This window comes from Tinamus guttatus, unplaced genomic scaffold, assembly GCF_059628265.1.
Source record: "Tinamus guttatus ecotype Peru unplaced genomic scaffold, ASM5962826v1 Tinamus_guttatus_pri_ptg000332l, whole genome shotgun sequence".
Lineage (NCBI taxonomy): Eukaryota > Metazoa > Chordata > Aves > Tinamiformes > Tinamidae > Tinamus > Tinamus guttatus.
The window spans coordinates 1,708,381-1,720,333 of NW_028288866.1; the positions used below are offsets into that span (position 1 = coordinate 1,708,381).

Here is an 11,953-nt window from a genome sequence, read left to right on the forward strand (position 1 = left end):
GGGTTTGTGCCGTAAGCAGGTTCCTTCCCAGCAGCTGGAATCGCTCCGTGCGGAGGCAACTCCGGAGACGCCAGCAGCGCATCCGCAGGGAGCGCGAGAGGCCCCTCCTGCTGCCCCGGCCGCTCTGGACCATGGGGAGGGAGGCGAGGGCCCGCGGGGCGGCTGCCCGGGCCCAGGCCGCACTGCCTGGTAGCCCGAGCGGCGTCCCAGCCCTCGGCGCGCGGCGGCGGCTCCGCACAGCGGGAGAAGGAGCTGGGATTTGCAGTGCCCGGCAAAGGCACGTTCGGGGGGAAACAGGGGCCTTAAGGCACCTCGGGGGCAGAGGAGAGGTTTTTGGGTGCTGGTGCTTGGAGGCGGCCGTCGCGCGGCCCCCGGCCGGTGCCCCGCTTGCCGCGAGCTGCGTGGGCGCTCGGTCCCGGCTCGTGCTGCACGCGGCCTCGGGCAGCAGCCTCCGAGCAAAGCGCGCGCCTCGGCGGTGCCGCTCACGCGCTCCGCTTGGGCTCTGCTTTTGCTTTGCCAGCACGGCCTGTTCAACACCCACGCAGCTGCAGGCAGTTAGTCCCGTGCTGACGCATTCACACAGGGGCCTCCGGGCTCTAATGGGGTTCAGCTGGGGGCCGGGTGGGAAGAAGGGAGCCCCTGGAAGCAGCTGAGGTGCCCAGGAACTGCAGTGCAGCACCGGGGCTGCCCCGCTCTCTCCCAGGACACCCTGTTTGACTCCCCTTGTGGCAGGACAAGCAGTGGGGAAGCTTTGAGGTTGCTTTGTGCAAAGCTGCCCCCCTGCGCACGAACGCCCCTGGAAGAGCATCTCCGTTCAGGTAAGTTTAACGTATAGCCCTGTGGCACAGAGGAGTTTCCCTGTCCCAGAGTGGTGACACAGCCTTAATCCGGTGCAGGGGGTGGCTGGGCTCTTCAGCACCAATGGGAAGCGCCATCCCGGTGTCGGGAAGGGCAGCTGTCCTGGCCGAGGGCAGAGCAGAGCCATGGGGAAGGAGCAGCCGCATGCAGAGCTGCGGGAAGGAGAGGCCGCGGCTCATAGGGGTGAACGTGGGAAAGGGGGAAAGGAAGAGGGTTTCTCCTCTCTAACCTTCAGCCGAGGGGCTGCAGCCCTAGTTTGCCCCAGCAAGGCCTGGTTAGAAAGGAGGGGAGGCGAGATGAAACCAAAGGGATCCGTGCAGTTCAGAGACAGGGGGAAATGAGGCTAACAGAGGCAGCAACAGCTACATAAACCCCCTCCCTGCCAAAAAAGGGCAATAGAGGTACAAGGGCCAGGGCTTGTTTTTACAAAGTGCAAGGCACAACCAATAAAATACATCTGTGCAGATTAAAACCTTTTTGCACCCCTCACCGCTGGCTCTTCCAGCAGTGGAGACGAGAGCAGCCCCGAGGGCAGGACAGAGGCAGCGGAGCTCGTGTCAGTGTCAGGCCGCTCTTCACTCCGTCCCTGCCCCACAGCTCCCTGAGTTCTCTTTGGTTTTGCCAGTAACAGAAGCTCGAGATCCTTGGAGACGGCGCACAGAAAGCAGAAGTGACCGAGCACGGCCGCGGGGCTCCAAGCAGCCTGCTGAGGTATCCAGTTCCTCCTGCTCCTCTGCTCGGCGTCACGGGCATCAACGCGACGTCTCCCACAGGGTCCGGGCAGGGCGCCCTGCAGCTCAACACGTCCCTCCCTGCCTCTCCCAAGGGCCACCCAAAGACGGCGACGGGATGGAGGATCCAGGCTGCCCAGCTCTAAGGTCACCTTTGTCGCCTGTGTCTCCTTGTCCTCGCGCCGCGTCAGCTGTCGAAGGGCTCGTCCTGCTCACCGAGAAGTGCATCCCTTTCCTCTGGAGCACCGGGCTTTCCTCCCCGGTAAGCAAGGAACTGGAAGGAAATCTGGGAAGCAGTTAAGGCTCCACGCAGGGAAGTGCAGCAATCCGCGTGACAAACTGAGCCTCACCACCCCAACAGAGAATGCTGTTGTTTGCTTCGATGTGGCAACAGCACGAAGCGTCACGCAACCCCGCAGGCAACTGAGCAGTCACAACCGCGCGGCTGAGTCACCCGCACGTGAGGGAGGAAGGATACGATGAGGTCGAGGGAGAGGACGCCCAGGCTGCCCACGAGCCAGGGCAGGTGGTGCAGGAGGTAGTCGCTCTGGCTCTGCCCCGGCTCCGGGTTCTTGAGGAGCACGCTCACGCCGTACAGCGTGTTCCCCAGCATCACCAGGGCAAAGAGCGAGTACGAGACCCCGGCAGTCGATTTCCTCTTGTACTGAGGAAAGAAAAGCACCCACTCGCGCGCCTTTCCGCTCCCCCTTATGCTTGTCAGGAAGGGGGAACTGAAAGCCTCATGCTTTGAAATTGCATTTCAAAAGGAATGGAAAAAAAAATCAGAATCCTAACTAAACACCCCACTATCCCCCCTTAATTTATCATCACAAGCTGAAAAAGCCTGGGCCACCACCCTCCCGTCCGCACATGCTATGGCACTTACATTAGTGTAAATCTGGGGGAGTCGGGAGCACAAGTAGAGCACAGAGGAGATGGAGCCGATGACGAAGCCGATGATTTCATTCCTGGAGAATGGCTGCAAGGCAAGACAGGCCGTGAACAACCCGTGTTTCCCCTGGGATGCATCACTCACCGGAGCCACCGACCCGCACGACAAGAGAGCGACCAAAACAAGTATCTTCTTCCTCCCACTGTTCCCCGCCTGGTTAATCCCCCACACCAAGTGGGATTACGCTGCATTGACAAGGATGTTTAGCAGCACACGCAATCCCCTGCTATTTATTAACGTTTAATATTGTCAGCCCTACGAACAGGGTGTCTCGTCTTGGCGGGTATCGGAGCGCTCACCGTGTCCCCAGCCTCCTGCACGCTGGTGGCCAGGAGGGCCCTTCCTCGGAAGGCCACCGGTGCCACGTCGGGGTCTCTGCCCAGCAGCGACACGGTCGACACCGTTCCCAGGAAAACGAAGACGAAGGCAGCATTGATGGGAGCCCCGACTGCAGGGGAGCAAGCAGAGGGCGTTAGGAAGGGCTCATGTGCCCGCCTGGCTCTGCCCTTCTGCCCGGAGTATTGTGGAGTGAGGGGTTAAAGCTCTATCTTCATCTGTGGCTACACAATTAGTACAAAGCACTTGGGGCAGTGACTTGCCTGGGCTTTTTATCTCACAGTGATAAGGGCTATTTGCAGCTTATCTGGGAGGAAACCGTTCCTATCTGAGCTGACCAAAACAGTAAAGTTTCATTTGGTTTGAGGGTTCTTAAAGGAGAGAAGAAAAAAAGAAAAATCTTCCCACCCATCTTGACTTTTCACTGCCTCAAATCACAGCAGTGAAATTCAAATCCCTGCGGAGCCCTTTGACAGCAGAACTCTCCTGGCAATGCTGGCAACACAGTTTGTCCTTCCTAGCCCTCCTCTTCAGATGACTATTGTCCAACAGGGTTTGCAGGCCCTTCTGTACATTAATGACCTGGGTACCTCTTACTAACTCTGCCCAGCCTGGTCCAGCCACGGGAGCAAGCAGGGCTCTGCTTGTGTTGGATTCGGTGAATAAGGTCTCCAGTGGGGATGCAGCTACAGCCACTGCCCTTTCTGTGAGGAGGCTTCACAAGTTAAAGCAGTTTCAGGGGCCTGAGGGATTCTTGTTTGCAGCACGTGGGAAGCCACCGTATTAAAAAGCAGCTTCTCTTGCGGCATCAGCCTTACGAGAACTGCAGCGCAGCTAAACGCTGTTCCCTTTTCGGCCACATCCAAACCAGGAGGAAGCTCTTCCTGCGGCCTCTCCCGAGTGCCAAGTCTGCACTTCTTTGTAAGAGGGGGACTGAGCTGCACCCTCGGGCCCTGGCCTGGATTTGGCGCCAGCTGCAGCTCCATGGGAGATGCTGCTGACCGCAGGCAGATCACCTCGTCCTGGGCTCATCCCACCCCGCAGGGACCTCCAGCCCAGGCACCACACAGCTTCCTTGCGAGCCAGCGGCTCCCCAGGACCTGCAGCACAGTCTAAAGGGACTGCTTTCACCAGGGCTCACATGAAGGCAGGAGCACCTGAGGCTGTGCTGGCACATCTGCAAGAGACCCCTGCCCAGGCGGAGCGTCCCTGGGGAACTGCTCTCTGTGGCGATGCTCTCCTGGCTCCAGAGCCAAGGATTAGCCGTCTTTAAAGGTGCTGGAAGGGGGGAGCACTGTCCGCTGCAACTCACATCCTCTGCTTCGGTTCTTGGCTTTGTAGTAGCAGTACAGAAACAGCATGACCAGGTCTGCCAGCACGTAGTAAATGGCCGTGTAGATCTGCGGGAGAAGGACAGCGTGAGAGGGCTCCCGCACGGAGACCTCCCTGCACACTGAGGGAGGGCTGCGCGCCCCTAGCTGCAGCGGTGGCTTCGAGTTCCCATCCAAGAGCAGCCCTGAGCAGCAAATCCCCAGGGAGAAGGGGCACAGGTTGCCCTAGGCAGGGGCAGGTCCCAGTGCAGAAGCAAAGAAGGAGCAGCCAGGCAGACGGAGCAGGTCCCTCCTCTCCTTGGAGCCTCTGGGAGCTGTTCCCAACACTCCCGGGTGGTCAGCAGGTACCTGCAGGGGCAGTTGATTCGCAAGGAAAGAACCGATGAGATTGAGGAGGTCTCCACCCAGCCATCCCAGCAGGAAGTAGATGGAGAGAGCCTGGTCCATGATGCCGGTCTTGCAGGCTTGGTAAAACTGCCTGCAGAGAGGGATGGAAGCAGACACAGACCATGAACTCCAAGCAGCCGTTGAGCATTACCCAAAAAGCCACCCACAGTTTTCCCTTTGCTCCAAGTAGGGGCAGAGCAGTGTGCAGCTGCCATCTCCAATTTAGCCAGTGCCTCCTGCTAGGACAGCATAAAACACTAGGGCGCAAGATTGTCACAGCGCCCGCCTGGTTGCAGCCCTGGTCACGTGTGACTCGCCATGGCACCCCAGACTTGGGGAACGACTGGTCACCCTCGGCTGGGCCTCGCAGGGAGCAGAGCCGGTGCTTGCAGCAGAGCCCGGCGCAGCCCTCGCACTCAGGCCCTCCTGACTCCGAGTCATCCTGCGCTTGGAGCCGGCGGGAGAAGCTGCACCGAAGCCTCTCCAGCAATGAGAGAGCCCAGGGATGAGCCGAGATGGGGCAAAGCGCTCCACAACCCCCTGCCAGGCTGGGGACACTTGTCCTGCACCCCGGGACACGGCAGTCACCTCGGAGCGCTGCCACCGCGGCCACAAGCACTGCCGAGGCCGGGGGCTTCCCCTCGAGGCGGCCGGGCCCAGCCCGCCGCGGGCGAAGGGGACAAGGGGGCCCAGGCCGGGGCCGCGGGGCGACACTCACGGGAAGGAGGCGGCGGCGAAGCAGCCGATGGAGACCAAGCCCAGCACCACGCTGGCCACGTCCCGCGGGCCGCGCGCGCACTCGTTGAACGCGTCCCGCACCCAGGCCGCGCCGTCGGGGCAGGCGGAGCCGTTGCCGCCGGGGACGACGACGACGAGCGCCCAGCGCGCGGCCATGGCCCGCGGGAAGGCGCCCGGCAGCCCCGACACGAAGCCGCCGCCGCCGCCCGGCTCCGCTTTTGAGCCCGCCCCGCCGCGGCCCCGCCTGTTCCGGCGGCGGGGGCGGCCCCCGCGCGCGGCCATGGCCATGGCGGCGGTGAGGGCGGCCGCGCGGCCCGGCACGGTGCTGGGCACCATGGAGATGGGGCGGCGCGCGGGGCCCGAGCTGAGCGCCGCGATGCTGCGGGCCTTCGTGGCGCGCGGCCACCGGCTGCTCGACACGGCCGCCCTGTACGCGGGCGGCGAGTCCGAGCGCATCCTGGGCGCGCTGCTGGCGGCGGGCGGCCCCCCGGGTACGGCGGGCGAGCGGCGGGAACGGGGCGCGCGGCGGGAACGGGCGCCCCTGGGCCCCCGGGGGGGGGGGGTTAACGGTCACTTCTGGGCCCTGAGGGAAGGGTCGCCCCTGAGGGAAGGGGGTCTAATGGTCGCCGGGTCTAATGGGTCTAATCATAGAATCACAGAATGCCCAAGGTTGGAAGGGGCCTCTAGGGATCATCTAGTCCAACCCCCTGCACACGCAGGGTCACCTAGAGCACGTGGCACAGGACTGCGTCCAAGCGGGTTTGAAGATCTCCAGAGAAGGAGACTCCACAACCTCTCTGGGCAGCCTGTTCCAGTGCTCTGGCACCCTCAGTGTTAGGAATTTCTCCTTAAGTCATCGTCTAATGGTGGCCGCGCTGCCTGTGGGCAGGGAGCGCCATGGTCAGCCCGGTGCCCGCGGGACGGGGCTCCTGCGCGAGGGCCGACACGCTGCTCGCGGGTCCTCCCCGCTCATCCCCGCCGCCTTCCCCTCTCTCCTCAGTGGAGATCGCCACCAAGGCCAACCCCTGGTTTGGCAACACGCTGAAGGCCGACAGCCTCCGCTCGCAGCTGGACGCGTCTCTGGAGCGGCTGGGGAGGAAGAGCGTGGAGCTCTTCTACCTCCACGCGCCCGACCACGGCACCCCGGTGGAGGAGACGCTGCGGGCCTGCAATGAGCTGCACAAAGAAGTGAGAAACGGGGAGAGCGAGCCCGGGCCACCTCTTAATTCCTTCCTACCCCCTTTTTAAAGCAGGGCTGCCCATCAGCCCCGAGGTTACAAAAAAATAAAATTAAATTAAGAAATCCATGAAGGAACAGAAGGGAAAAGTGCATGCAGCCCAATGCGGAAGGGCAAAACAACTCTTTTGCTTGCTCATGTGCTGCACTTTGTTCTCAAGGGCCCTTGCAAGCGTTAGAACATTTGAACTTTGCTTTCTATGATATAAATTCACTTGGTTAAAGCAATGTTGGTAATGGCAGAAGGAGAGCTCTTTTTCTTCGTCAGTGTCTTTTAGACCAGACAAATCCCGTTCAAATTAGAAGGTGTAAATTAACATTTGCACTGTGTGTGTACAAGCATGCTCATTAGGAATGGATTTAAATACTCTTTTGTTCCTTCACAGGGGAAGTTCAAAGAGCTCGGTCTATCCAACTATGCGGCCTGGGAGGTAGCAGAAATCTGTACCCTCTGCAAACACAACAACTGGGTGATCCCAACCGTGTACCAGGTGAGGGACATGGCCACGGTCCGGCTTATTTTCCACGGAGGCTGAGACAAGTCAGCCCGAAGGTTGTTTCAGGTCAAAGCAGCTGGTAGCAGGTTGTGTGTGTTGTTACTGGAGCATCCGGACAGTTCCCCGTGCGGAGGGTCTGGGAGACCCTCGGCTTGGAGCAGACCCCGACGCAGCGAGTGTCAGCACAGAGCAGGAAGCTGCGGCAGTCTGGGAAGACCTTTCAGGACACACATGTTTAGAAAGTGGAGTGAGGTCGTTTCTCAGATAAAGCTGAGTGTGTGGTTGGTGTCTGTGTCAGTAACTCTCTTGATGTGGAACTTTAAATGATTGCTCAATAGCAAAAACTTGGAGAGTCTGTTGCTAAGCAGATTTATAACCTTCTATGACCTGAACCTCTCTGTTCTGATCCCTTCTGGATAAGATGGAAAACTGTTAGGCAAGGGTTTGGTGCAGCAGTGATGGAGTTGTGGTTCATGGACTGGGACACTCGTGCACAGCTCAGTGGGAGCTAGTCTGCAGGTATTCACAATTCTGACAAGTGGCTGCTACAGATCTGCTGCTTTTTCAGAAACTCGTGAGAAGGTTAAACAGATTTGCATTTTCCCACACTGTTTATTTGGCCGTGTTTAGAACACCAGGTTTTAATTTTGAGCAGAAATTAAGGTGAGAGGAAAAGCAGCACAAAGCCCAGCAAACACCCTGCTGTCAGCATTAACTCTGCTGCTGCTGATGTGCCCAGCCTGGCCTTGCTGTTGCTGCTATATTGTACCCAGGCACCATCCCATAAGCAGACACAAGTCATGACTTACGAGCCAGGATTTGTGCCAGGAGGCCTGAAGTTATTCTGTGCAAGTCACCGCTGTTGTGAGGGAGTGTTTGAAGTCCTCTGTGTCCTTGCTGTTTGTGGCAGGGCATGTACAACGCCACCACTCGCCAGGTGGAGACGGAGCTGTTTCCTTGCCTGAGACACTTCGGCCTGCGGTTCTACGCCTACAACCCGCTGGCCGGTACGGGGGCGAGGAGCTGCGCGTGGCCTGGGGGTGGCAGGGCCACAGAGAAACGCCACCAAGACGGGCTCCAGTCCACGCGGTGGAACAGCCACGTTTGGTCCGTTGCTCCCTTGGCCTGCGGGCCGGCGTGCTGGACGGAGCCGGCACGTGGAGCTGAGGGGTTGTGGGGAGCGGGACTGAAATTCCGGAAAAGCAGGAAAGCGGCTCTAAAAGAGCCAGCCCAGCGCTGACGTGTGGCTGACCCTTTGCAGGAGGACTGCTGACGGGCAAGTACAAGTACGAGGACAAAGATACAAGCCAGCCTACTGGAAGGTTTTTTGGGAATGACTGGGCTGAGATCTACAGGGACAGGTATGACTTTGGCTAAGGGAAGAGCAGCGAGATGGAGCAGGGATGGCTACTACAAAACTCAATAATGGGCTGGGAAGCAGCAGCATTGGCCAAAGTTTCTCCAGGGATCATGGGCGCAGGCTTTGCATCCAGGGTGCTGCGGGGCAGCCTTTATGCTGCCTCTGCTTGAGGTTTGTGTAACAGACTGGGGACTGAGCATCTTCCTTCTGAGGGTGTTGAGGGCAACAGCTTGCTGGAGCTTTGTGGAGTGGCTTTTAGGCTTGGCTTCCTCCCAGCTTACTGTCCTTCAGACTTTCCGAAAGCCTTTCCTACTTGGAAAGGATAGAATATAGATGTACGATCCATTTGAGGAAAATTGAGGTCTCGGAGTCAGCAACCTTCATTTCTCTTGTTGAAGATACTGGAAAAAGCACCATTTTGAAGCAATTGCCGTCGTAGAAAAGGCTGTGAAGGATGCTTATGGCTCCAGTCCCCCCAGCCTGACGGCCGCCGCTCTACGTTGGATGTACAACCACTCCGAACTTCAGGTAGGAGCTGATGCTGCCCCACAGGCAGGAAACGTTTCAGGAGTGGCCTGTGCTGGCACAGGAGGCGACTCCGGGTTTCTTTCGTGTTGGGCGATTCCCCTCACCCCTCGGCAGGGCTCCCTCGGAGACACGGTGATCATCGGCATGTCCAACCTGGAGCAGCTGGAGCAGAACCTGGCCGGCTGCGAGGAGGGTCCCCTGCACCCGGCCGTGGTGGAGGCGTTCGACAGGGCCTGGAGCCTCACGGCGCACGACTGCCCCAGCTACTTCCGCTAGGAACCGGGCACGGAGGAGCCCGCTGACACCCGGGGTTATCCCGCACCTCCCGCGCACGTCCCACGTGTCCTGGAGGGGAGATGTCCCGATCTCCCCTGCTCTCTGCTCCAATCCAATCCAATCGGTTGTGATTTTCCCCTGTGAATGAAGCCCATGGGATCAGCCATTCCCACACCCGCGCTAGCGCCCGCCTCGCCTGTGCCGGCCGTGCCTTAAGTGTCTCCCCTCATGGCCCTTCCCTTCCACATGTCACCATTTACAGACACTACTGCTAGCAGGAAGAGACCACGGAGCTGGGGATGGCCGTGGTTCTCCAGCCCTCCTCCCAGTTCTTACGGTACCTTCGATTTTCAATAATTACAAATACAAATAAATTTCTAACGCAGACTTTCTCTCCGAGTTGTAGCCTGGCCTATGGTTTTATGTTGACACAGCTCAATCCAACTGTAGTGGTTTGGAGCTGACACTACTCAAGCAGTAACAAGCAGCAGCAACAACAATTTTAAGTTCTGTATATAGCTTTATATAAAAAACATAATTAGATAATCTTTTATGGAAAGCACGTTTGAGTTGCCTGCCTTGCCTGCCTGCTGCAGGCAGAGAAGGAAAACACCTTTCTGTCTCTGAAATCCTTAAAACTGTCCCGTATCCAAAGACAAGGGCTGCCATTAGTCCTCGTTGCTGCTGTTCTCCTCCTCCTCCTCCTCTTCCTCCTCTGCCGCCACCTCTGGTTCTCCTTCCAGCTGCTCAAAGTCTCCTGTCTCAGAGTTCCACAGGAATTTGATGGTCACTTTGAACTCCGCCATCTCGTAGCCGAAGAGTTTCTAGGAAAGGAAACACGGATCCATCTTTCTTGCTTGGCCATCTCCGCAGCAAGAGATGCGGAGCTCCCCCAGGAGCAAGCAGGAAAGTAGCTGTTAGATGTAAAACTAAAGGAACTCTGACTGTGGATGCCTGGGGCTAGGACTTGGCTATGAATTCCGGTCTGTTCCCCTTTGATTCCCTTCTGCTTCACCCCATGGGCTCCCTGTACACGTTCTACCTGAGGCAGCTTCAGGAAATGGGGTGCAGAACGCCCCTTTCTCTAGGTGGTAACAGCATGGGGCTGCTCGTTACCCCCTGTGTGACCGTTGAGGAGGCACCGAGGCAGGCAGCGCTCACCAGGACACGAGCTTGCTCGGGCGTCAGCACGTCCCCTTCTTTGCAGACCTCGTAATCGGAGAGCAGCGTCACGACGCCTGCGGAGCGAGAGGACAGGGAAGCCCCGAGGGAGGCGCTTGGGGCGCTGGGTCGGCGCTCCCGGCCAGTCCCACTTCCCCGTCCCACCGGCGCTCGAGGACAGGCCTCAAGCCCCATCCTTCACTTCTCCCTCGGCATTTAACCTGCTTAAAAGCAGCTGCGCAGACCTCAGGTGGCAGAAACTTTTGGAAAGTCGCAGCACAAGCTCCTAAAGGGAAATCTTAAAAGTTCAAAGGGGAATGGCGTTTCCACAGCCACTTCACTCACCTTTCTTGAGAGCCGTGGGCAGCCCCAGCTGCCGGAGCTGCGGCTCCATGGAGTGCGGGAACTGCTCCAAGGGCCCCGTGTCCAGGCTCACCGTGTACGTGGCCCTGTTCCCCGCGCGGGCGAAATCCACCTCTCGGAAGCGCGAGAACCACCTGCGAGGAGGGTCGGCCCCTGGGAGCAGCCCCGGAACGGGGGGAAGGGGACACGGCGCCGGGCGGCGCGTACTCACTCGTGCACCTCGTCCTTGGTGCGGTCGGTGAAGAGGAGGCCGACCTCACCGCGCAGGTGCTGGCTGACCTGGGGACACGAGCGCAGGCCGTGATCTGCCCGTCGCCGCGCTCGGAGCCCCGCGCAAACCCCCCGCCCCGTCCCGGGGCTGCGTTGGGGCTCCCAGCCCCGGTGTTTCAGCGCCCGCCCGTGCGCACCTTGTGCAGGTTCTCCCGGTACTCGCTGGCCGGCTCCCGTCCCAGCGCCACCATCATCACCTTGTTCTTCCCGAAGAAGATCCTGGGGGGAGCGGGGGGCTCAGGGCGCTGCCCGCATCCCCCCGCTCCCGCTCCTGCCCCTGCTCCCCGCTCACCGGCTGTGCTTCCAGGCGCTCCGCACGTCCTTCAGCTTGTCGTTGCGCATGTTGGCCACCGAGAAGACGAAGAGGTGCCGGAACGTGTCCACGCATTGCCGCAGCTGCGCGAAGCCGGTCAGTGCGGGCCGGGCTGAGCCGAGCCGAGCCGAGCCGAGCCGGGCCGGGCCAGGCCAGAGGACGGGGGGGCTGCGCGCACTCACCTCGCTGATGAGCGTCTGCTTGGCCTCCAGCCCCTTCCTGGGCGTGCGCGTGAGCGACACTGCGGGCGGCGGCGGGTTACCGGGGCGGCCCCGGGGGGAGGACGGGACTCGTTACCGGGGCGGCCCCGCCGCGGCGGGGCGCGTTACCGGGGGGGACGCGGCGGGGAGGGAGGGCGCGTTACCGACCGGGGGCGGGGGGCGGAACTCGTTACCGGAGCAGCCCCGGGGGGAGGTCGGACTCGTTACCGGGGCGGCCCCGCCGCGGGGGGGGGGGGGGGGCGCTCACCTTTACGGTCCCGCTTGGACTTCGGCATGGCCGCGAGGACCCCGCGGCCCCGCGCGGGCTGCTGGGAGCGCTCCCGTGCGCCCGCCGCGCTGCCTGCGCCGGCCGCGGCTTCCGCGCAGGCGCGGGCGGCCCCGGCGGCGCGAGGCC

General features: G+C 60.5%; 3 protein-coding genes across 3 annotated transcripts; 1 reads left to right on the plus strand and 2 right to left on the minus strand.

The window, feature by feature from the left end:
* Positions 1 to 1,741: 1,741 nt before the first annotated feature.
* Positions 1,742 to 5,489, minus strand: SLC66A1 (solute carrier family 66 member 1). The gene is made up of 7 exons (XM_088529510.1): positions 5,314 to 5,489; positions 4,557 to 4,686; positions 4,190 to 4,277; positions 2,841 to 2,989; positions 2,476 to 2,568; positions 2,068 to 2,253; positions 1,742 to 1,875 (listed from the first exon to the last, which is right to left on the minus strand). Exons 1-7 carry the CDS (start codon positions 5,487 to 5,489, stop codon positions 1,777 to 1,779), a joined length of 921 nt encoding a protein of 306 aa, XP_088385636.1. The 3' UTR covers positions 1,742 to 1,776.
* A 121-nt stretch (positions 5,490 to 5,610) lies between these two features.
* LOC104576213 (aflatoxin B1 aldehyde reductase member 2) lies at positions 5,611 to 9,236 on the plus strand. Its single transcript, XM_088529601.1, has 7 exons — positions 5,611 to 5,824; positions 6,334 to 6,521; positions 6,957 to 7,061; positions 7,978 to 8,074; positions 8,329 to 8,428; positions 8,826 to 8,955; positions 9,070 to 9,236. Exons 1-7 carry the CDS (start codon positions 5,614 to 5,616, stop codon positions 9,229 to 9,231), a joined length of 993 nt encoding a protein of 330 aa, XP_088385727.1. The 5' UTR covers positions 5,611 to 5,613; the 3' UTR covers positions 9,232 to 9,236.
* A 592-nt stretch (positions 9,237 to 9,828) lies between these two features.
* Positions 9,829 to 11,871, minus strand: MRTO4 (MRT4 homolog, ribosome maturation factor). Its single transcript, XM_088529511.1, has 8 exons — positions 11,807 to 11,871; positions 11,521 to 11,579; positions 11,318 to 11,421; positions 11,163 to 11,244; positions 10,967 to 11,034; positions 10,738 to 10,889; positions 10,393 to 10,469; positions 9,829 to 10,055 (listed from the first exon to the last, which is right to left on the minus strand). Exons 1-8 carry the CDS (start codon positions 11,832 to 11,834, stop codon positions 9,900 to 9,902), a joined length of 726 nt encoding a protein of 241 aa, XP_088385637.1. The 5' UTR covers positions 11,835 to 11,871; the 3' UTR covers positions 9,829 to 9,899.
* Between the last annotated feature and the right edge of the window lie 82 nt (positions 11,872 to 11,953).